General features: G+C 42.8%; 5 protein-coding genes across 7 annotated transcripts; 2 read left to right on the plus strand and 3 right to left on the minus strand.

The window, feature by feature from the left end:
* The first annotated feature begins 786 nt into the window (after positions 1 to 786).
* LOC117844708 (ATPase family AAA domain-containing protein At1g05910) lies at positions 787 to 7,912 on the plus strand. Its single transcript, XM_034725465.2, has 11 exons — positions 787 to 955; positions 1,265 to 1,589; positions 2,856 to 2,960; positions 3,132 to 4,916; positions 5,001 to 5,189; positions 5,297 to 5,439; positions 5,893 to 6,138; positions 6,462 to 6,648; positions 6,819 to 6,884; positions 6,982 to 7,228; positions 7,324 to 7,912. Exons 2-11 carry the CDS (start codon positions 1,380 to 1,382, stop codon positions 7,740 to 7,742), a joined length of 3,597 nt encoding a protein of 1,198 aa, XP_034581356.1. The 5' UTR covers positions 787 to 955; positions 1,265 to 1,379; the 3' UTR covers positions 7,743 to 7,912.
* Positions 7,913 to 8,359: 447 nt separating this feature from the next.
* On the minus strand, positions 8,360 to 10,917 carry LOC117844710 (proteasome subunit beta type-4). The gene is made up of 7 exons (XM_034725470.2): positions 10,761 to 10,917; positions 10,585 to 10,673; positions 9,574 to 9,650; positions 9,371 to 9,500; positions 9,078 to 9,249; positions 8,805 to 8,990; positions 8,360 to 8,695 (listed from the first exon to the last, which is right to left on the minus strand). Exons 1-7 carry the CDS (start codon positions 10,764 to 10,766, stop codon positions 8,582 to 8,584), a joined length of 774 nt encoding a protein of 257 aa, XP_034581361.1. The 5' UTR covers positions 10,767 to 10,917; the 3' UTR covers positions 8,360 to 8,581.
* A 523-nt stretch (positions 10,918 to 11,440) lies between these two features.
* Positions 11,441 to 15,135, minus strand: LOC117844709 (uncharacterized). Of its 3 annotated transcripts, XM_034725467.2 has the most exons (7): positions 14,927 to 15,135; positions 14,420 to 14,529; positions 13,032 to 13,181; positions 12,680 to 12,939; positions 12,283 to 12,438; positions 11,908 to 12,024; positions 11,441 to 11,806 (listed from the first exon to the last, which is right to left on the minus strand). In XM_034725467.2, the coding sequence occupies exons 1-7, from the start codon at positions 15,057 to 15,059 to the stop codon at positions 11,773 to 11,775; spliced, it is 960 nt and encodes a 319-aa protein (XP_034581358.1). In that variant the 5' UTR covers positions 15,060 to 15,135; the 3' UTR covers positions 11,441 to 11,772. The 3 variants fall into 3 exon arrangements, with proteins under 3 accessions (XP_034581358.1, XP_034581357.1, XP_072147592.1); XM_034725466.2 differs by having other exon boundaries at positions 11,441 to 12,024; positions 14,927 to 15,129; XM_072291491.1 differs by lacking the exon at positions 14,927 to 15,135 and adding an exon at positions 14,642 to 14,759 and having other exon boundaries at positions 11,441 to 12,024.
* Positions 15,136 to 15,152: 17 nt separating this feature from the next.
* Positions 15,153 to 17,966, plus strand: LOC117844712 (uncharacterized). Its single transcript, XM_034725472.2, has 8 exons — positions 15,153 to 15,310; positions 15,898 to 16,004; positions 16,221 to 16,270; positions 16,363 to 16,445; positions 16,550 to 16,658; positions 16,885 to 16,898; positions 17,003 to 17,104; positions 17,531 to 17,966. The coding sequence occupies exons 1-8, from the start codon at positions 15,236 to 15,238 to the stop codon at positions 17,648 to 17,650; spliced, it is 660 nt and encodes a 219-aa protein (XP_034581363.1). The 5' UTR covers positions 15,153 to 15,235; the 3' UTR covers positions 17,651 to 17,966.
* Positions 17,967 to 20,239: 2,273 nt separating this feature from the next.
* LOC117844340 (protein FAR1-RELATED SEQUENCE 5-like) lies at positions 20,240 to 21,756 on the minus strand. The gene is made up of 4 exons (XM_034725069.1): positions 21,655 to 21,756; positions 21,013 to 21,100; positions 20,648 to 20,784; positions 20,240 to 20,518 (listed from the first exon to the last, which is right to left on the minus strand). The coding sequence occupies exons 1-4, from the start codon at positions 21,754 to 21,756 to the stop codon at positions 20,240 to 20,242; spliced, it is 606 nt and encodes a 201-aa protein (XP_034580960.1).
* Between the last annotated feature and the right edge of the window lie 1,834 nt (positions 21,757 to 23,590).

Raw genomic sequence — 23,590 nt, forward strand, 5'->3', positions numbered from 1 at the left:
TTAAAGTTTTTTTTATCATTAGTTATTTTTATGGCAAAACATCATAGTGAGTCTCATTGCATTTGAGGTCATCAAGCCATATAGTCCATTAAAATACTATTGCCAAATATTTTTTAATAAATATTAGAGAGTAGAGACCTACCAAGATCCATACAAACTACATGATTGTCTAGAGATGTCATGGTCAGTCAACATGGGTAGCGAGAAAGACCTTAACCTCCTTTTGGGCTAGAACCTATGCACTTCTCACGCCTTCAACACATTTAAAAAACATACATCCAAATTGTGGATTATTTTTTTGTTTTCCTTAGACTTAAGTCTCACAACTACTTTTTTAGTAGTCTTGATTGATGAATAGATTTTTTTTTGAAAATAAATGATGAATAGATTTTAGAAGTGTCATTTCAATTGTGGGCTTGTGGCTTTAGACAATCCTAGGGCAGAGGGAGACAAAGGACAAATGTAGGCACCCCACTCCCTTACTTTAAAATGGGTTCTCTCCAACGATACACGAGTTCGTTAGCATATACCTCCCAGAAACCTGGAAAAAACCCTCTCCACCGTCCGTTCTCCATCCAACGTCCTAGAAAATCCTACAAACTGATTCCCACACATTCCAATCCCAAATCAGATTTCCTCTCCTCCCACTGCCACCGGGCCCGAAAGACTGCCACGCCCACCTGTCAGAAACTGCACCCGCTCTAGCCCCATGTGAACGCCGCGACCTGGGCAGCCTCCCACTCACGTGCCTCGCGCGTGCGGCGGAGAGGAAAGAAACCCGGAAACCCTCGCGTCGCGTCGTCTCGGCACCCTCCTCCGCTTCGAAACCCCCGACGCGACGGAAGCGAGGAAACCCTCGCGAGTCTCTCACCCCCGCCCCCCACAGCCGCCCGCCGCCGCCTCGAATCCGCCCGGATTCGCGCGGCGCCGGACCCCTGCGGATCGGATCCCGGAGGTTAGCTCCCCGCGGCGCCTGACTTGGGAATTTTCCCCCGGATTTTTGGCGCTGTTTCTGGGCTCATTTTGGGGGTTTTTGCTCGGGGTTCTGGCGTGGAGCGGGGTTTTGTTGGGTCGTATGAATTTTGGATGATTCATGGCTGGCTGATTAGAGTTTTGTGGGACGGATTCTTATTATTGTTCACGGGTTTGATTTTTTGGGTGTTTTTGGGGGCAGTTTCCAGCGTGAGAAATAAACATCTGGTTCCATTTCGTAATGCACTGGCGGTAAATCTGCCATTATTTGATATTTTATTTGTGTATGCAGGTTGGTGGATTCGGGGCTAGGGTTTGGGGATTGGCGGAAATCGTGGGATTGTTCGGCCTAATTTGAGGAGCAATGCGCTTCATGGTTTGGCAGTGCACCTGAGGAGGACAGAGGGATGGTGGCGATGGAGGGAAAGGGGGATGCGTCAGTGACGCCGGTGAGGACCAGTGACCGGCTCCGGCAGCGGCCGAAGTACTATGCTCGTGGCTATATGTATTACAAGCCAGCAATGCGGAAGAAGGTCAAGTCTAAGAAGCGAACAGCTGCATCACAGATTGCTAAGAAACTGCTTCGCAAACCAGCTGCCCGTCCACCACCGGCCGATGTAAGCTAATTCTTCAGCTTTTGCTTAATGAGCCTCTGATTTCATTGTTCTTTTCTGGTGATCTGTTTGTATAGGTAAATGTATGTATGAGATTGTCAATGCGTGCATGCTTTGGACACATGCTAATTATGCATTATTTTGGGCTTGTAAAGCTTGTGCACATAGCTGTGAATATGGTAGCCTTGATGAGCGTACTTCATGGGGTTGTTTTTGAGGGCTTATTTGGATAAAACCTATTCCCTTCCAGTTCATGTGGATAGGAGTGGAAAATGAACTAATTTCCACCTCAATCACTCCCAATACATATGGGTTGGAGGGGATTATTATGTGCCCAAACGAGGCCTGAGTGGGATGGATTGATTAATACTGGATTCACTTGGTCTTACTGTTAGTTGTAGGTGTAAATTAAATAGCTTCCCAATTAACAGCCAGCTAAGGTACATCAAAGCTATTGTTTATAGGCATATGTGTCTGATAAGGTCACTGTTGTGTTGGCCAATTGGATACTCAGTGACTTGGAGCTCATTTTGAACCTTTGGTGAATGCCTGGCATCTCTGTTTCATTTCCGTGCATATAAAGTGTGTGCTGTGTCTGGTAAAAGCATGCATCATAATAAATCATGTAGCTGGTGTGTATTATTTCTTCTGCAATGGGGTCTCAACCTTGATAGAAGTCTCTGTTTTGCCATCTTCTGGAAACCAATTTTAAGGAACTTTGGTGGTGGGTTGTTTTTAGGGGAAAAATATTTCACTGCGCCATGAATTGGTGATGGCATCACTATTTCTACAAGGTTGAAACAGAGCTTTAATGTTTTTGTGTTCGTTCTCTTTCTGGATTTGTTGCTCGCTAAAAATACTACTAATAAAGTCCTTGCTAATCAAGTCCAACAGTTGCAGCTGCCATGAATATTATATTGTAATATAGCCTACCATGCCTTTTTTTAACATGATTTATCGTGTTTTAGATTATAATTACAATTGGAAGTTCCTATCGCCGGTGTAGCAGTTTTTGTTATGAGAATGCCTTGCTTTTACAAAGGCTGCACTGTCACACTAAGTTGTGTTCATGGTTAAGTTGGCTGTGGACCAAAAAACAGTAGGCTTTTATTGCTAGGGTATCATTTTTAAGATTAACCAATTGTTCATCTGCACATTTTTTTAAAATCTAATTCCTGTCTAACTGCATATTATGAAGGATGGCCTTCTGTTTGTAAGGACTTCATAGTTTATGCTCAGTTGGCTTGCATATGATAATTTCCTTTATAGTCTATCGCAGCAAATTTGCGCCGTTCAACGCGAAAGCGAAGGATTCCTGTAAATCTTGAGGGCTATGATACAGATAGTTCCAGTATGGAAGATGATGATCTTATGGTGAGTTACTGTAGTTCCTGAAAAGTTGCATATTCACACTAGTAATGCATTGTACGGCTCTCCACCCTCCGCCTCGCCTTTTCCTCCCTCATGAAATCCAATCTGCCCCACTGTCAACTAAATTTACTGATTATTATTGAATTATCTCACCTTTTCCCTTAAATGTTTCAGAGACCTAGATATCGTACTTCAAAGAATAAAGGGGGAAACGATGCTGCACATGATGAAGTGTCAGCTCGGCCAAAGCGCCAGAAGTTGTCTAACTCCATACCCCGCCGTGAAGGTTTACGGCCTAGAAGATCTTTGCGGGGACGAAGGCTGCATCCATACCAGGAATCTGAAGATGAACAGGAAAGCTCTGAAGAACAGGGTGCAGAAGATCGAAGAGAAAATGGCAATGACATTGAAGAGGATGGTGATGATGATGAGGTTGATGGAGGCGATGAAGCTGAAGCAGATGGAGATGATGAAGATGGTGAGGAAGAGCAAGAAGGAAGGAGGAGATATGATTTAAGGGATCGTTCAGAGGTTCGTAGACCATCCCCTCGTAAGGAAGGGAAGCACAGACCACAATCTCCTCGAAGAGTACTAGTCCATGGAATTGGTCCAAAGAACAACAAGTATTTAAAAAAAGGTGGGTCGCGCATGCATAAGCGCCCTCGTTTCTCTTTGCCAGATGATTCAGATGATTCCCTTCTTGTGGATGAGCCGGATGAAGGTCCATCCATGCCATGGATGCGTAGTGGGAGGGGAGGTATGCCGTGGTTGATGGGTGGATTGGACATGCACAGTCCAGCAGCATGGGGTCTGAATGTTGGAGCGTCTGGATGGGGTCACCAGGGTGACAGTTCTACTTCACTCATGCCCGGGGTCCAAACTGCCGGACCTAGTTCCAAGGGAGGAGCTGATATTCAGCCTCTGCAGGTTGATGAGAGTGTGAGTTTTAAAGATATTGGTGGACTATCAGAGTACATTGATGCTTTAAAGGAAATGGTTTTCTTTCCTTTGCTGTATCCAGATTTTTTTGCAAACTATCACATTACTCCTCCTAGAGGAGTTCTGCTTTGTGGCCCGCCAGGTACAGGAAAAACATTGATTGCCCGTGCCTTAGCTTGTGCTGCCTCTAAAGCCGGCCAGAAGGTCAGTTTTTATATGCGCAAAGGGGCTGATGTTCTTAGTAAATGGGTGGGAGAGGCTGAAAGGCAGCTCAAGTTACTTTTTGAGGAAGCTCAAAAGAATCAGCCGTCCATTATATTTTTTGATGAAATTGATGGCCTGGCACCTGTGAGGTCTAGCAAGCAGGAGCAGATTCACAATTCAATTGTTTCGACATTGCTTGCTTTGATGGATGGTCTTGATTCACGTGGGCAAGTTGTCTTGATTGGAGCAACTAACAGAATTGATGCCATTGATGGAGCATTGCGTCGACCTGGCCGATTTGATCGTGAGTTCTATTTTCCTTTACCTGGCTACGAGGCTCGAGCCGAAATACTGGATATTCATACAAGGAAATGGAAGGATCCTCCACCAAAGGAACTAAAGATGGAGCTTGCTGCTAGCTGTGTGGGCTATTGTGGAGCTGATTTGAAAGCATTGTGTACTGAAGCAGCTATTAGAGCATTTAGAGAGAAGTATCCTCAGGTCTACACTAGTGACGACAAGTTTGTCATTGATGTTGATTCGGTCAGTGTTGAGAAGTACCACTTTTTGGAAGCTATGTCTACAATAACTCCAGCTGCGCATAGGGGATCCATTGTGCATTCAAGGCCACTTTCATCAGTTATCGCTCCCTGCCTGAAGAGGCATCTTGATAAAATAATGGAACGGATTTCTGATATTTTCCCTTTTCTTTCATCCGTAGATGTTAGCAAGTTCTCTGCCCTTTCTTATGGATCTTCCATCCCTCTTGTTTATAGACCTCGCCTTTTGATATGTGGTGGTGAGAGTGTTGGACTGGTAAGGCTGTTTCTTTCTATAAATAGATTATACCATATTGTGTGCCTTTCCTTTTCTCTTGCTAATGTGGTTTTTGCTTAGCAGGATCATGTGGGACCAGCTGTTTTGCATGAGCTTGAGAAGTTTTCCGTTCACTCATTGGGACTGCCTTCTCTTCTCTCTGATCCAAGTGCAAAGACACCTGAAGAAGCTCTTGTGCATATTTTTGGGGAAGCCAAGAGAACAACCCCATCCATTCTCTACCTACCTCAGTTCCATCTTTGGTGGGATACGGTTAGTACACTCTGTTTTATTTATTCAAAATTCTGTTGCTTTGACATGATTCTGACAAGTTTTGAATAATGATTATTTACCTAAGTACTTAATTTTTTATGTTACAGGCACATGAACAGCTCAGGGCTGTGTTATTGACTCTATTGAATGAGTTGCCATCCAACCTTCCAGTTTTGTTGCTAGGAACATCATCAGTGGCTTTCACCGACCTCGAAGAAGAGTGTGCTTCCATATTCACTTCTCGCAATGTGTAGGTTCCTTGCCAAATGTCTTTCTACCTTTTCTCGGATGTGTTGGCTACTTGGCTTGTTCTTGCTGATGTCAGCTAGATATAAAGTGATAATTGCCTACCTGTTGCTTATATTGTGTTAGTTACTTTACTATATCTTTGTTGCTCAGCTTTTATTTTTGTACTCTTGGCTCTTGATCTCTGTCTGTGTATGCTATGTATATTCCATCCTTGCCTGTTCGCGAAAAAGAAAAAGAAAAACATGGAAGCAATCTGCTTGGCCTTGGGCATTAGATATGCTGTAGTAGTAGCACATAGTTGAGGATACATTTCGTTTCCTTTTTATCGACTTGTAGACTTCAGTTTTTTGCATAAAATTTCATTTGTGATTCAGTATCCCCTGCGTCACGTGAACTCCATTGCATTTCTTCATTTGTATTGTTTTTCACCAAGAAATTAATATTTGTTTGATAGGTACCAAGTGGATCAACCAAGTTATGATGATAGATTGAGATACTTCAATATATTGTTTGAGTCATTACTCTCTTTCCAAACTGAGGAATCAAGAAACAAGTCGAAGAAACAGAAATCCGCTATTGATCTTCCCAAAGCTCCAAAGGAAGTGGAGGGCCCAAAGATTTCAGAGCTAAAGGCTAAGGCAGAAGCTGAGCAGCATGCTGTTCGTCGAATGAGGATGTGCCTCCGAGATATCTGTAACCGGTCTGCAGTGTACTCCTTTATGCAGCTTAGTTATTTATTGTCACCAATTAATAACTATAGAGGCAGTTAAAAGTTTGTTATGATATTTCCAAATCATTAAACCTGCTTTCTAAAGTTTGATAAAAAGGGGATTCTGTTATTTGAGAGGGCTTTTAAAAATATTTTCCTTTCTCTTTTCCTTGAATATTCAATGTTTTTTTGCAGATAGCTCGTTTTTTATCTTCTATTGCATAAGCATTGTTGCACTAGTAGCTTGTCACAGTATTGTTGATTTTGTTTCTAAAACCTGATAGAACTAATGGTGTGGCTGCTTGTCTTTTCAGCATTTTATACAACAAAAGGTTCAATGTGTTTCACTTCCCAGTATCAGAAGAGGAGGTACCTGACTATCGATCAGTAATACACAAGCCCATGGATATGGCTACTGTCTTGCAGCGGGTGGACTCTGGACAATACCTTACCAGAGCAGCCTTTATGAAGGATATTGATCTTATTGTCTTGAATGCAAAGGTACATTTTTTTTTTAATTTGGGAATTTAGTTTTTCAGTTCATGTTACATATGTTCTGGCCCTACATTGCATAAGTACATTTACGTCTCAATGGTGAGCATTTTGATGTGGCAGCTTAAATAAGTGCCAAACTTCCGCTACTATTGCTAAGCAATGTATGTTCTATACAGACTTATAATGGGGACGACTACAATGGATCTAGGATTGTCAGTAGAGCATGTGAACTCCGAGATGTGGTATTGTGTTTGTTCTCACTTTCGTGTACATTTGATTGTTGACTATGCCACTATATCAATTATCTTTGTAATGTCTAATGAACTCCTTTTTGGTCAGGTGCAAGGTATGTTGTCGCAGATGGACCCATCTTTGGTGTCCTTCTGTGATAAAATTGCTTCACAGGGGGGACCACTGCAGGTTGTGGATGATGAAGATAGCTCTATTCTTCAAGCAGCACCTGTTGCTCAGCTCGTTTCTGGTACTAGAATAAGTGCAAGGCTTCGCAATGTACAGCCAGAAGTAAACCTGTCACAAAGTTATGAAGTGCTAAAGCGGCAAAAGAAAAGCTCAGAAAATGATCAGGGTCAGTTCTCATGATCTTGACTATAACCCTTGTATTTGTTTGTCAAGATGTAATAGCAATAGTTATGGAAGATATTGAACCATTGTTTGTTTCAGGCATGACTAAAGATGCGGCTGCAAGAGATGAAAGGTCTCCAGAAGATGTAGATTTATCAAAACCAATTTCCCCAGAAGAAGCTCCAAAAGAACCAGATTCAAATGGCACTCTGAAAGAAACCGACAATTCACCAGCTGAAGCACCAGAAGTACCTGCTCCTCCTGAACCCATGGAGACTGACAGCAGTGAAGTTGCCACCACCTTGACTACTGGTGATGACTTACTCGGGCAGCTAGAAGCCCTAAAGCAACGCTTCATGGAGCTCACGGCAGGCTATGGCGTGCCACAGCTCGAGAGGCTGTATTCCCGGATAATGAAAGGCGCGATAGAGTTGACAAGTAAAGAAAGCAATGAAGATCATAGGGGGTTAGTTGTTAGATATTTGTTGACATTTGTTGAGAACAGCGACAATTTTTAACTCCGTAATAAGATTCTTGTTTTCCATGTGTACATTCTCTTTGGAACGAAAAATAGTGGATCATCTTGGGAGATATCCCCGTTCCATGCCCTGTAACAAAAATGTGCCAAATGCTCAAGTGTCAGTGACACAATTTTGCAATGAATGATGTAGCAAGTGCACATTTTGTAGATTTATCATGTTTTTGAAAAATCGTATATCTACCATGTTCTTATCGTGTACATTTCTTTGTATTTGTAGATGCCCAGCTTAACGGTTATATTTGATATATGTGAAGGCTCTCGATGCATTACTTTCAATTATGTTTCCCCGCACCTTGTGTACAGCAGATGCGTACGTTTTTTTTTACCTAGATCGCGAGATACAGGATGTCTGGGAAGGTGCTTGCTGTTTACTAACGTTTTCGTTACGGAAGGTGGCGAACCCGTGACCGCGGCAGCTAGTACTGTTCCAAAATCGCGCAGCGCAGCACTGGCACAATCCTATGCAGGAAATGTCCAGATGAAAGTAATAATGTTTATCACTTGCCAAGACAAGTGCTCAACTGCTCTTGTAGCATAGATCTCCCAGGTTCCAGCAAGGGAACCATAAACCGCAACCATATAAATCAACACACATTGGCACCGAAACCGCAAATGTAAATTAACATCTTACGTTCACAACAAGCGACGAAAAAGTAGGAATTAAACTCGCTGAATCATAACCGGCATGTCATACAAAGCAAATGCGGAGTTCCAGTGATGTTCAGAACAAACGTTCACAAGGGCTGAAAGCATTGTTGAAGGCACTGATTGCTACCCCCCAAGTTCATGGCCTGATGTGCAGCGTGCACGGTGCATCTACCAAGATCCCACAGCACCCTGTGCTGGGTTTTCGAAGTGTGAGAAGCCCCAGTAGGTCTTCAAGGAGTATGGCGGGTAGATGGTTGATCCTTCAGTTGTGATCTTTGCAATCTGTCATTCAAGTACAAGTTAGACCAATCTGTAATCCTGCTCTGAATTTCTGGGAATTTTTACAGGTTCAGCAAACTAAGCACATTAACAAAGATTAATGAGTTCATACCTGGAATTTGTTGATAGACGACCTATCACGGTACAGCAAGACCAACAAACACTTCTCAATCAGCTTAACAGCTTCTTCAAAAGTCAAATCCTCGCGCCATTCGTCACGAAGTATTGGGATCGCCAGATGATTTCCAAATCCAGTAGCAACATGGTTTTCCTCAAAGTGGGTGCCAATCATGTTAACCTGCACAGGTCAAGAATTAGGCGTAAGATGTTGACAAATCAAGACCAGTGAATAAGATGATACTATTCGTTTGAAAACAGATCATACCATCCCAAGATACTTCTCGTCACCCTTGGGACCCTTTTTAACTCCACCAAGCACAAGTGAGTTCCAAAGAGGATCAAACTTGTTGCGTCTGTTGTACATTACTCTTGTCAAATAGCTGTGGATCTCTTTGGGGCCCAAAGAGTTCCCATCATCCCACATATGATCAGACAATCTGAAAAGAAAGGGTGAATGAAGAGATTCAGATTTCCATAGCATTACATACAAACAAAAACATGAGTTCACCAAATAATCATTATGAAGTTCCATATCCACCCATTACTGATGGAACTTACGTCAGTTCATCCAGATAGCGCAAAATCTCCTGGAAATCACTGAACTCTCCGCTTGCTCCAATGAGGCTATGCTTGCCAACTGCCTTAATGCGCTCCACACTCTTGTATCTCAAAGTTGACCCATAGGAGGCTGCAATTGGAAGATAAGACTAAGTTCCCCCATTGTAAAAATGGTATTTGTCTGTGCAGAAAAAAGGACTAACCTCCAGTATCAGATGCCATGATCACACCATCTTTGTATTTCAAGGCAATGACTGAATTGCCAGTCACATACGGATACCTGTTGATGTGAAACAATGGCAAGATTAAATCACATCAATTGATAAACTTATCAAAAGCAAACACCATAATAGAACCATAGAAGAGTTGACTAGAAATGCCACACTGCACTACAAGGAAACTTGGAAAGTTGAGGCATTTTGAAAATAACTAGCACACAATTAATGCCAGTCATATTGCCACCAAGATGCCATCAGAAATATAGGCATGCTAATCAGGAACTGAGACTGATGAAAACTACTATGCTCAATAGCGTAAGAACCCTGTTTTACACCTATTCCACCGAAAGCATACAGACCAAGTAAACTAAATTCAATTCTACTCCCATATAGGAATAAGTTTTAAAATGATACTGTTGTTTCATAAACAAGAGCCATAATTTGCCAATTCATATGTTGGATCAATAATTGAACATTACAAAAAGAGAAGGAAGAAAAAAACCAATGCATGCAAATCCCTCAGTTTTCAAATCCTCTTGTATTCCGATATATCTTGTAAGAACTGTTAAATACTATACTCAACCATATGCAAAAAATAACAAGTAATCCGCACAAGCTAATCAACATCTATGACAGTACGGGCCTGTTTGCTTGCTGTTAGCAGAGAAACTGGTAAACATCCTCACTGACAACTGTGAACATCTCAATGCCGAGTTACGAACAGCACCACGAATCCCTAACCCTAATCGGCAACAACCCACACAGCCCCAATCGACGAAACCCTAAATTTCTTCCCAACAAGATTTCTTTCGGGAAAACACCAAAAAGTTCTACCCGAGCGATGGCTTAGGATGAAAATTCCCCTTCTCTGCCCAAATCACCCTCACCCACTAACAGTCCACCGCAAAAACTGCTCCCCATCTTCACACGAAAAGGGGCTAATTAACGCAAGTCGCGATCTGAACCGAGCACCGAAACATAAATCGACAAACTTACTGCGTTCGCTGCGTCTCGCCTCCTCCGGCGGCTGCCGCCGGCGGCGCCTGGCTCCCGCCCGCTGCGTGGGATCCCATCGCCTGCTGCCACTGCGGATACCCCACAACCGAACAACGATGCGTCAAAGACTAGTAACCTAAAACGAATCGCAGCGTGGAGTTGAAGGATAGGCTTACCGCCATGTCGGTCCTCCTCTTCCTTCGATCCGCGACAGTGATCTGAGTTTTGGTGTCCTCACCGGTCGCCGCCGCTATAAGGGACAGTGCCTTCAGCTTTTATTTTCTTTCTTGAAGCCGAAGAGAAGAAGAAGAAGAGAGCCGCGAGACGGGCCCGAGTCGGGTTCATTTCCGGCCCGAGTCAGGTTCATATCCGACCCGACTCCGAGATCTTTCGGGCTGGGCCTAAAGTTGCTCATTCGGGCCGAAGCTCCACGGTGGGTTTTCTTTTGGTTAGGGCCGCCAATTTGGTTTGGTGGGGAATGGGCTGAGAACGCTAGTGGTCACGTTTCATACTACGATGGTGTTTCATATACAACTACTGAATATGCTCTAGTGTCATGCGGCATTTGTGCCAGGTAGGTTTGGTCATATTTTTTTTGGAATTACTGAAGCATCAACTGTCGCAAAAAAACAAAAATGGTTGATCTCTAGTTTAATAGGATATGTGGTGTAGTATAGTAGCATTAGATTTAGGAAAATGACAGAAATTACATGCTCTTTCTCTAAATCTGCAATATATTTTGGAAATATCTAGCTGCATATTTGGACCAGACGATGTATTAATATGGACAATTGTCCTCTTGTAGCCACCAATGCCAGTTTGGGTTACATCTTAAAAAAAAAAACGCCAGTTTGGGTTCAGGTTAAATGGGAACTCTTTTCCATTTAAAAGGATAGTTGGGTTTGGAGATTCAAAGCTTCAATGGGGCAGTATACAACACGTCAACACCAACGATTAAAAAGTACTCCACGTTCCTGGCACTTGTACTCCATGCAGATTGAAATTTCAAAACAAAAACTCGAGTACAGTATAACCTCATGGATGTTTATTTAGATAATGGGGGATGAACTCCGGCTTCTACATCCATCACTTGCATGTATGCTTCATTTCTTGCTGTGTGTACCCAGGAGCTGAAGCAAGTCAACTGGTCAAGGCCCACAAATCTGCACGGGCCTTTGGGCTCATGTTTCAGGGTGGCAACGCTTCTGATATGTCGCAGGTCCTTGTAGAAGAGTTTATCAAGCTGTAAAAGTGCATCCTATATTCCTGACCAACTATAACACAATGACCTGCGATTGGCTCTGAAAAACCTCAACCTCTAACCTCATGGATGCCCAGACTTGGTTGCATCGGCTGAGCTTCTCACTCATGCGAGCTATAAATGATTTGGCCCATGGCTCTTCTTCACGCCTCATGCTCAGGCCACAGGGAACTGAAAAACTGGCAACCATGTAACAGTTAGTTTATAAGTGACCGTGTAAGATTCCACTCCGAAGGACCAAAAAAGTGCTGCTGGGCACAGCTGCACTAAAGGATACCACAAGAATTAGAAAAGAGACAATACAATCACATGTATAATGATAGCGCATATGTATGAGAAATGCAGGTTACAGAAGTTCTTTTTTGTTTTCCCTCATGCAATAAGAAAGGTGTAAACACAAGCATGTAACAGTAGCAAAAGTTTACAATGCACTTTACCTCATCAGTTCCTCTTCTGATTGTTTGCCACCTGACTGACAACTTCCGCACACATATACTCGGTAGATATGCAGAGAGTGCATGGAGAGATTCTGTATAGCCGCCTCAGCACTTCCATTGCGGAACAAATATGTTACTGGATAACCTAAAAGCCACCTGCCAACATTGAAACATAAAACATGTCATTCATCACGAGCAAATCAAATGTCAAATTTCATCAATATAAGAATGGCAGACACATATTTAGATGTTTATAGAACTAGTAAAACGAATGAAGCTGCCATATTTTTATAGAGATGCCGTGCAGTTTTTTTCCCTCCAAATGTTCAAATAATGGTTTAATTGGACTATGAATTCCTTGGTTACAGTTTTGATGACATAGAGAACCAGAAATTACCCATTCAGAGAGGGCAAGGCAATTTGGGTGGTCCCGAGGAAGGCACTCAGATCAACCAGCAGTAAGGTTCTGTTGTCATTGTGATTGTCAGTGCACTCCCCATCAATAGTTCTCTCTGGAAGTCCTGACATTTGCTTTGTTATTCCAGGTCGAATGACAGGCGCATCTACAGCTTTGTCAACAGGGTATTTAGCTGAAAATCGATCTTGGATAGATAACATCTCCAGAACAGTGTCATTCGCTTCTATGTTTGTAAGCAGCTGAACACAAACAACTTTTTAGTAATAAGAAACATGATAGATTCACCATAGTAGGCAACAAATAGAAAAGTATGATCCAAGAAGGTAAATACTTTGCAACAGCTTTTCTCTAGGTCCATGAAAGCTAGCTGGTGCTGTGACCTTTCTTTTGGCGATGCATGTTCAGCAAGTCCTTTAATATGGATCAAGTAAAGCATATCATTAATAACCATTACTCGAAGTGGACTCAATATGCTTGTTTCCTGCAAGTCAAGCATAATATTAACATGACTGAGATGTTTCAAAAAGCACTAGGCGCTAGGCAGGCAATCATGCTCCACCTAGTGCCTAGGTGGTTGAGTTTTTTTGCTCAGTTGGAGCAGTGACTTGTTAAACAAAAGGAATATGCCATATTATAACAAAGAATTTGGATGCACCCAATGAGTTCTGTGACCATAGTTCATCTTCCTCCATGTCTAATTTATTTCAGTTCATACTTGGGGTCAAGGTCTAAATCACTCTAGGCACAAAAGGAATATGCCATATTACAACAAAGGAATTCACCTAGCACCACTTTTTTAAACAGAGACTGAACTTATCCAGATGAATATATAGGATGTAATCCAAAATTCCAAATAAGCTCTAGTATAGATAGTAGATTGGTCCTGGAAGCAGTTGAAAACTGAACCAGATCACAGGTCAAAAGTACACCATAACATTTATTAAAAGATAGAGGGTGTTTAATCAAAAGCAATTAAAGACCAACATTCAAGACAATGGTCCTAAATGTACTGTTGGATGGCAGAGCAATATAAGAACTTCTAGTCACTATTGAGATCCATAGAACGTATATCTATTGGCCCAAGGACACAGCCTTCCAAGGAACAAGGGCTTGCCTGGTGGCTCAAGGTAAAAGCTTAGGAGGCGTTTGGTTCCTTTTGCTTATTTTTAGCACGTGTCACATCGAATGTTTAGATACTAATTAGGAGTATTAAACGTAGACTATTTACAAAACCCATTACATAGATGGAGGCTAAACGGCGAGACGAATCCATTAAGCCTAATTAATCCATTATTAGCAACCCCAAATGTTTACTGTAGCAACACATTGTCAAATCATGGACTAATTAGGCTTAATAGATTCGTCTCGCCGTTTAGCCTCCACTTATGTAATGGGTTTTGTAAATAGTCTACGTTTAGTACTTCTAATTAGTATCTAAACATTCGATGTGACGGGTGCTAAAAATAAGTCAATGTAACCAAACGGGACCTTAATCAAACGCATATGCATGGAACTTCACCAAACAGTGAGTGGAAACAGAATGTTGTAATGTGACTTGTAATGAAATGACACTGCAAATCGCATTATTATCTCCAGCAATTGTTTATCATCAGTGAGATGATGACAATCACCAGAACAAAATGTTTTATATGCAATACCTGATTCTGTGTGTTAAACTAGTACAGTTAAATACTTAATCCATCAAAGTCGTGAAATTACCTGCCGGGCATGATGCAGCAGGCTGCAAAGATTCTCTTGTAGCTGAGGCATCGTGCCACCATAGTCCATGAGTACCACAGGCCGCAACCCGGTGCACAGAAAGAGGATATCTGGCAGGCGTTTAGTTTGTTCATCAATATACTAGTAATATAATCGATATGATACCGCTCACTCTCCTCACATGTAAATTTGCAACCAGCATATTTTCATCAAACCTCTAACCTCTTGCAAGATGCAACTACTGACCAAGTTTCCTACAACTACAGTAGTCGAAACAGAAGGTTAGCTTAAAGCCTTAAACCAAGGTGGATCATGTAATGGCCTAGTGGATGAATTGGCTCCTGCAATTGGGCGAGGTTAAAATTTCATCAATAAAAAAAAAGAATACAATTTTAGTAGCAGACTAGAAAGGCAGCATGGAACTGACGAATTAAGAAATGGGACTCTTGCCAACAGCAAAGCCTAAATACAGAGATTTGAAAACTGAGCACGTGAGTGAGCACTGACCGTTGAGGAGGCGGCGCTTGGAGCCGGGGCGGAGGCGCCACCTGATGCGCATCGCGCACGCCTCCACCACCCGCAGCATCTCCTCGTATGCCCCCGCCCCCGCCTCCGACTCCGCCGCCGCCGCCGCTTCCATCGCCGCCGCGGAAGAAGTGAAGCCGCTCACGAGGCCATTTCCTCCGCCCTGTATGGAACCAACGGCTAGGATGATACAAGAGCGAGAGACATCTCCTCTCTTGACTCTATATCAACCGTCCGATCCCCGATCCACGGGCTGCCTCAGAGCTGGGAAGGGGAACTTCCGGAGGGGCAATGGAGTTATCCACTCCCATCGGGAGCTCACTTGCTACGCCGGCGGCCATGGCCCTCGTCAGGCCCAACCCGAAGGTGAGTGACACCCTCAATCAGATACTGCCTCTTGAGGCCGGATCTTCCTCTGCGTGTTTGCAAGGATAATCTCGGTTGTATTTGGCACTTTCTGGTAATTCTGCTAGAATGGTTCAGATTAGGATAAGATATTTCATTCGTATCTTGGCCCGGTCCGCGGGCAAGCTGTACTTTTGGTTTAGTTACTTCGTTTCCTGTTTCTGCTTGGACTTTGGAAGAAAATTAGGGTTCAGTCTTCAGTGATTATTTTGCATGGGGAAGCGTGTGCACAAAACTCAAGCAGTTTAGCTGAGTCCTGAATTGCTTGAGCCATTCCCCAAAATTTGGTATGAAGAAGCACGGAAAGCAGCACTGATTTCGTTTTATTCGCCAACTACGAAAGGCTTACAAGCCTAAAACACGTTCAGACTTCAGAGAGGCAAACATTGTTGCAAATTAATTTATGTATGTATGGCAATTTGCTTGAGAAGATTACTGAAGGGATAATTCAGTCTTGCATCACTTAGATTTTTATCTCTTAGTATTACTTTTCCTACTTCAGCTCATATCTTGAGAATTACAATCTGGATATGCGGGTTGTCCTGCAGATAACAAATCATACATGTGTCAGGGGGATGCGACTTCAATGTCAATTTTCTCATAGACTACGATCTGTAGCCTCTTCGATGGTGTTAAACACGCAACCTTCACAACGGTAGGTTGTTTGTGGTGCCTTACTAACTTTTCTTTTGACATATACAGTTGCTTTCCTTTTTGCCTTAAAACTGTAGTTAGGGATGACCTAGCAATGATCAAATCAGTGACAATCGGTTGAATCTATTTCTCTTATGCTACATTAAATTACAGAGGTGATATTTTGTCCGTAATGCTAATGAGTACTCTGGAATTTCTTATATAAATTCTCTTGCAGAATCAACCGGAAAGATTGTGATTTGCTACAGGCAGCATCTTCAGTACAGCGTACGTCTATGCCTCTTACTGATTCCTTGAAACTGTATATGTTCTGAAAATCCTAGAGTGTTGACTTATCAGTCATTCGTTTGAATTATCAGGTACAGAAAACCTGACACAGTCATCAGTATCTTTCAAAGACTTCTGTGTTTCAGTGTGTACTGAAGAGGGTGGTCTGATAAAGGTTAGCTAGTATTTTACTGTCAGTAATGTGTGGAAGGTGTCAATGAATCCTTAATTATTTTGACCAATCTCTTCTTGATTTTATATTTCTTAAAAAAAATGCAGATACAAGTAAATGTATCCGGTACAATGACAGATTCTATCTTTGAGAAAGTTTTGACAAAGAAGGTTGCTGCTGCACAACCCCTTCCTGGCTTTCGACAAATGAAAGGAGGTATACTCTTATAGCTTTTACAGGCCCTGATTTCTGTCCATCGTTTGGCAATCATATAGTTTTGCCTGCAACTGTGCTCGTGTCATATCGGTTAAGCTACATAAAACATTTTAATGTCTTGTTGTTTGTATATTATACTTTGTGTTGTTTAAATAGGCCATAGGAACCTAACACTGCCTACCTTTGTTGGCATTGTCTTCCACATGGTGCTACCTTAATCATTCAGGGAAAACTCCAGATGTAAGTCCCCATTCAAAAGTTATGCTTTCAGTTTATATCTGCCTGAACCCTTTGCACATAGGTAAAAGTTGGTCTAACTTACTAATTACTCTTGCGTGCTGAAGGTACCGAAAGAAGTAGCTCTACACTTGATTGGTCCATCAAAAGTGAAGAAAGAAACCATCAAGAAAATTATAAATTGCACCGTTGCTGAGTATGTTCAAAAGGTATCTATTATTCCAAAACTCTCTGAATGTAAATGTGAAATCGTTGGTTATGCTTCCTTGAGGATATTTTATATGAGGTTCAGTTTTATGTGGTGTAACTCAAGGGTAGTTTCTGTTGTCTATTTGTTGGGGGGTAAGAAGCAACTCAATCTGCATCTTATTATCTATATTACTTTTTGTCATTTCTGATCTTCATGCAGCCATTCTTTATTACTGTTTTATTGTTTTTTCAATGATGGCAATTTTTATGACAACTTGTTAGAGCCAGCAATCTTACATTGGATAAATCCTTGGGGAAAATTTTTATTACAGATAGATCTTTTATTAAACACCAAGCAGCAGTGTTTAGACATATTTTCGATCAGATTTCCAGTCATCTCAATTTTGCCGAAACATGTTTGCATGTTTCTCACTGCTTTACTACAGGAGGGCCTGACTGCATCGAAGAATCTGAAAGTTGAGCAAAGCTATGAAGAGCTTGAAGCAGCATTTGAACCGGGAAAAGAATTTTGCTTTGACGCCATGGTTCAAATTACAATAAGCTGATGCATCAAGGGTAGTGCTACCTAGGGATGACCTCTGCCACTGCAAGGCGACAACTGAACCTCCGCTGATCACCAGCCGCTTTCACCATTACAACCTTATAGATAGTTGTTAAGAAATGCTTTCAGGTGAAGCAAAAGTAGGCAAGATATCATTTTTTGTCTGGTAGATATCTTGTCATTTATATGCATGGCAGGAGGACATGTTCTCATATTTCTTATGTAATAATGTTCCCATTTATACCATGAATCAATACAACTAATTGAGAAGAAAAAGATTTATATCAAAATAATCAATTTTCGTTTTGCATGACCATCAATCAACTGTTTAATTGGACATTATAAGGAAAAATAACTGTTTAATTGAAGAGCATTGCTCTTGTACCCACGTGCCACTCGTAACTTTGCATCAGCTTTTGCTAGGATATTGGAGATGCGTCTTTTCATCACTAGTCACACACGGCTTTACTCCCTCGCTCTGCAAATTAACGCTTGGTTTGGTCTACATATACCCTGCTCTATCTTGGCTTTTCTTCTTCCTTGTGATTTGTGATTCCATACGCATATCCATCATTTGTATGAGGTGCAATTACATGCTTTATATAGTCTTGAAACAAGAGAGACAAAGTGAAAAATAAGGATGATGAAGAGGTTAACCAGAGGTGGGAGTGCCGACGAACAGGAGGTTGCTTTTCTTGTTCCTTGTAATTTATAGAGTTGCGGTAATGCTTGGGTTAGTGCATAGTGAGAGCTAGCCATATGGGGAAAGATTGATTGATCGGAATGGAAGACGCCAGGAGGACTCGCGTAAGCCTTGAAGAGAAGTGTTGCACTTTTAGGCTTAGTTTGGAAACTAATCAAGGGGATTTGAGTGGCAGTTGCTTTTCCCGCCGGCTGCTATTTGGGAAGAAAATTGGGTGGAGACCGGATGCAAAATGCATCCGGTGCGTACCCAGTCCCTCGGCCGCCGCGTGGGCAGCGCTTCAATCCAACGGACTGCGTCGCGATACTAGGTCGGCTCCAGGAGAGACTCACGTACGCGGCTCGGCTCCAAGAGAGACTCGGTTGGCAAGTGCGTTGGGCGAGGGATATCAACACGCGAGCCGCCTCCTCCTTCATCTGCCCCCGCCGCCACCGTAATCTCCTGGCACCTCCCCGACATCTTCGGCTTCGTCTGGCGCCTCCCCGACATCTTCGGCTCTTCCTCCCCGACGTCCTGGCCACCTGCCATCATGCTACCGTCAGCGCCGGCGTGCACTTGCTGCTGCCATTGCAGGTGCTCGTGCAGACCACCAGCACCGTGCTTAACTTGTGGACATATGCTGAGTCTTCAAACCTCAACTGAATGCACAAGGTATGTTCGACGGTTTGCCTCACACGAACTCCAGCTCGCCGGGCCCATGGAGCTCTGGATCCAGGACGGCAACGATGTCAGGCTCGCATTATCGGTAAGCGCAGAAGTTCGTTTTGCCCCTACGAGTGTGTAAATTGTAATGCTCTTGTTCTGGTCGGTATTGAATTGTGTATATGTGATCCTTGGTCTCTATGCGAGAGTCTAGAGATTGAAAGGGTGTGATTTGCTGATTGCTGAGGGTAAGGCCTGCTCACCTGAAGACATCAAAATTGAAATCGGGATATAGCATGAACTGGTGATAGAATAAGATAAGAACATTAAGATCAGGGAGTTAAGCTAAATGTTTTGGTTTACTACGCATGATGCAGCTAGCAGTATTAGCTTTTGAATTCCTTGCCTTAAGAAATAACTTGGATAATTGTGATATCCTGATACTTAACTTAGAAATTTAAAGTACGTATTCTCTGATGTACATATTCTCTGATGCATCTGAGGCTGGCAACTGCTACCTGGGACTCATGCAAGACCATCTATGTATTTAGCCAAGTAAATTATTCTGGTTCTTGAGTTACTTTGTGATCTATAGTTATTGATATGAATTATGCAGACCTATTAGCTTAAACCTTTACCATAATAAATACTAAATTTTAATGTTTGATTTTCTCTGCAGCATGATGTGGATGCGGGAACCTTGAAGAAAGTTGTTCTGTCTGATGGTGCAGTGGTAACAGTGAACTCCAGCATCTTTGGTAATACGTAGGTGACAGTACCTTTTTTCTACACGCTGGTGACAGTGGAGATGAAAGGAGACTCACACCTGAGAAACCTAGTTGAGAAGCTGAAAGCTGCTGGTGTCCAACACAAGCTGTGCAAGTGAGAACGTCTGTCCATTCTTCTTAGTCGCTGGATAGCACTAGAAAATGAAAGCAAGTCTGATCCATGCAGGATGGAATTGTGTTTTTTTATTGTAAAATTGTCCAAACATTATACACTAATCAAATTGTGGATGGATGACAGATCAATTTGTGATGTAAATTACTGGTTTGTGACATGATTGACACTTTGAGATCATCTATAAACTGAAGCAAAATGATGTATTATATCATCAGTGATGTGGGGCTTCTTCCATGGATGTTCTGTCATTTGGATATTCTGAAATACAAGCACGAGTGATTCCGATGCAAGACTGATATTCTTGAAAAAATGAAAGCAAGACTGATTCCGATGCAACATAAGACATCAAGTAAAATTCATTATTACACCATAATAAAATCTAGGGCAAATAACAAAATCCCACATCACAAATGATTCAATAGATTCATTAAATATCAATGCAACCCCAAATATTATCGTCTGCTTGTGATGGTTTGTTCTAAGGATCGGAGCAAAAGGCATCTCAAACTTATTAGTCTGAAATGTAGTGTCAAATGACACAGCATCACCAAAGCATTTGTAGTCCATAATAGATTGACCATCTGCCCAGAAAAAATTTGCTATCTGACCATCTTTGTCATCTACCTGAACGGCATAAAAAAAATGATGTTTGTTTCTCAGGTATTCTACCGGTGTCTGTACATCATTGGCTTCTAAGTACTTTCTACGCTCACGTCCAATCTCGTTATTGCAATCCATTTTTGCAAAAGGCACTTTGTCGGCTCCTCCGTAAAACTGCTTCATGAACTTATACACCTGGGTTGGCTTCATCCTGGCATCTCGTATCTGGCCAATTAGCATCCTGTCTGCTTCAGTGACACGTCGTTGGGATCTCAGCTTGTGCGACTTATCTGGACTAGCAAGGTAATGATTATGTTCAGTTACAATCTTTTGCACTGTCCAAATCCCCTCTCTGCTGACACTAAACTGAACACGAGCATCACAACCTGTCCTTGTAGTGTCTTTTGATGACTCGGTTTGCCGATGTCCTTGGCTACTGCAAACTATATATTTCTGAGATATACTACCATCCACTCGACGCTTTGTATTGCTCTTTCTAACACTGAACCCAACCTTACCAGCATATGTGTTATACATCTCAAAGGCTTGTTCCTCTGATTCAAAATTCATTCCAACTTCAGGAGTGATCCCAACTTTATCTGCCACCTGTTGTAAAATGAGATGATGATTAATTATTCAGTCATGTTATGCATGATCGTACCAAAATAGATGAGTAATAACATGTGATGTATTTGTATTAAACATACGATGACCCTACCTGTGATGGCTTGCTGCTCTCTATCGACTCCATGACCACCGTCAACGATTGCATCATCCTCATGCGCATCTGAGGTTGTCTGCTGTGAGCATGTATCATGCGCTTTGTTAATTTATTTCTTCTTTGCATTGATAGTTTGGAAGGAGCAGGAGAATAGGGAGTTCTTCAAGACGTACAAGAAGGATCGGCCGGGAGAAGAGTCGACGCAAAAGAATCCATCTGACAAGAAGCCTTCCGCTCCTAAGAGCTCAGAGCTTCAAACGAGGATAGGCAGATGGAGTTCCGCCGGTGATGCGTCACAAAACTGTCTCCGATGGTGCGATCAGTCCTTTGGGTACTCTGCAGGCGATTTAGTAGCTTGTGTAAATCAGAAATTCAGAATGAATTGCACAACGCTGATGGTTGCAAAGATAAATATTTTTTAACCATAACAGAGACTTACTTTCGTTGAGCTCTTGAGGCAGGAGGCTGTTCTTGGGTGCGTCGCCGGTCCGCCGGCCAGATGAAGGAGGTGGCGCGCCGGGCCAGATGGAGGTGGCGGCATCGCCGGTCCGCCAGCCAGATGGATGAGGTGGCGGCAACCCAGATGCAGGCGGCGGCGGCGGCGCGTTGCGAGGCGTCAAAGGGCAAAAATAGAGATTTGCGAGAGGGATCTGTAGTTCTGTACGTGTACTGCCCCTTCGTGATCTTTGGGCCAATCACACCACGTAGGCGGCCCAGATGCATGGGCCAATCACACCACGTAGGCAAGGCACGGCAGCATGCTGCATGCATGTCCTCCACGCGCCGCGCCTATTCCAATTCCCAGCCGAGCCATGCAGTCATGCGAGGAGCTAGGCAGCCAAGCCGCGAGGAGCCTTCCCAGACGCGCGACCGTCCGATTTTCTTCTGCCTCCACGTGTCGACCGAGCGGACGGGTGCGCACCAGATGCGCTTGCATCCGGGCTGCACTGAATTTTCTTCCGCTATTTGGGAACCAAGGGCGTAAATTCCGGAAAACAAAAATGGTTCAGAAAAATTTCAGTAAATATGATAAAACTATCACAGAGCCATTCTTATTACCATCTTAGCATCTTATTATCCCTATTATTTTTGTCGTCGTTTCTCATCTTGGTTGAAATGTTCAACTGTTGCTACCGTACCAGCGCCAGACATGTGCGCTTCAAGGGCATGGACGCCGTACGTGCGTGCGGTGTGGTGCCAGGCGAAGGATGGAGGATGCTTTGCAGCTAATAATCCTGGGAGCAGTGTGAAGGGAAGGCAATGGAGGAAGATCACATTTCACCATGTGCGGTGGCGGTGGGAAGCCATGGCTTTTCTCTTCTATGACTAGGTAGCCACTACTCATTCTTGATGTAGGCGCGCTTGCAATTACGCTCGAGTTTCACAATGGAGTATCAGATTAAATATAAAGCAGATGTGGGGTTTTTCCTCTCTTAACTCTTAAGCTTGATTTTCAAGGGAAAACAAAGGGAAGTAGGGAACAAGGGATGGCAAAATTTACAGAGCCTAATCCAGAAAAAAATTAATATTTGTTTTGCGTGACAATCGACCAACTGTTTAATTCTTGAAAAGCTAGGATATGGGATGCGTAGCTCACACACGGCTCACGCCCTCTGGACTGGACCACTGCATAGCTGGTTATGTAGAATTATTCTGCTTAATTACTCCTTACAACTCTTTGATCGTCCTATATATTATTTTCTCACACCAAATAAAATGCCTAGTTAGCTCGTGCTACTCTTTGATCGTCCTGCTCCATATAGTCTTTCACGATCGATGCAATAGAAAGACGAAGACCAGAGGTGCGAGTGCCAAGGAAGCATGGATTTATAGTAGAGTTTCATGATGATATGTCTGTGATCGGAATGGAAGGCATTGGGAGGACTAATCTTCCTAGATCAGATTCGACATCACTCTTTTTGTTCTTACTCAGCATCCAAGTTTTTGCTTATTTTCATCAAACCCACCACACGAGACGTCACGAATTTGAAGAACCTGCTGTAAAATTTTAGGGAAGCGACTAGCCTCAAGTCAAACATCCAAAAAACAAGCGTCACACCGATAAGCTGCGCCAACATTCACATTCACGAAGTGCTACGCAACTTCCCGGTCGTATGGAGGAATTTCCTGATAAAATACCTGAGTCTACCTCTAATGGTCACGCACCTACGACGAATAGATTTCCAACCAATGATTGACAAAGTTGCAAGCAAACTATCAAACTGGAAGGGAAGGAACCTCATACAGGCTGGCCGCCTATGCCTCACCAAATCAGTCATATCCTCACAACCCGTTTACATGCTAACGGCGCTCAAAACGCCCAAAGAAGTTCTGGAAGAGATCGACAAAATAAGAAAGTGTTTCCTATGGGTGGG

Source organism: Setaria viridis, chromosome 2 (assembly GCF_005286985.2).
Source record: "Setaria viridis chromosome 2, Setaria_viridis_v4.0, whole genome shotgun sequence".
NCBI classification, from domain to species: domain Eukaryota; kingdom Viridiplantae; phylum Streptophyta; class Magnoliopsida; order Poales; family Poaceae; genus Setaria; species Setaria viridis.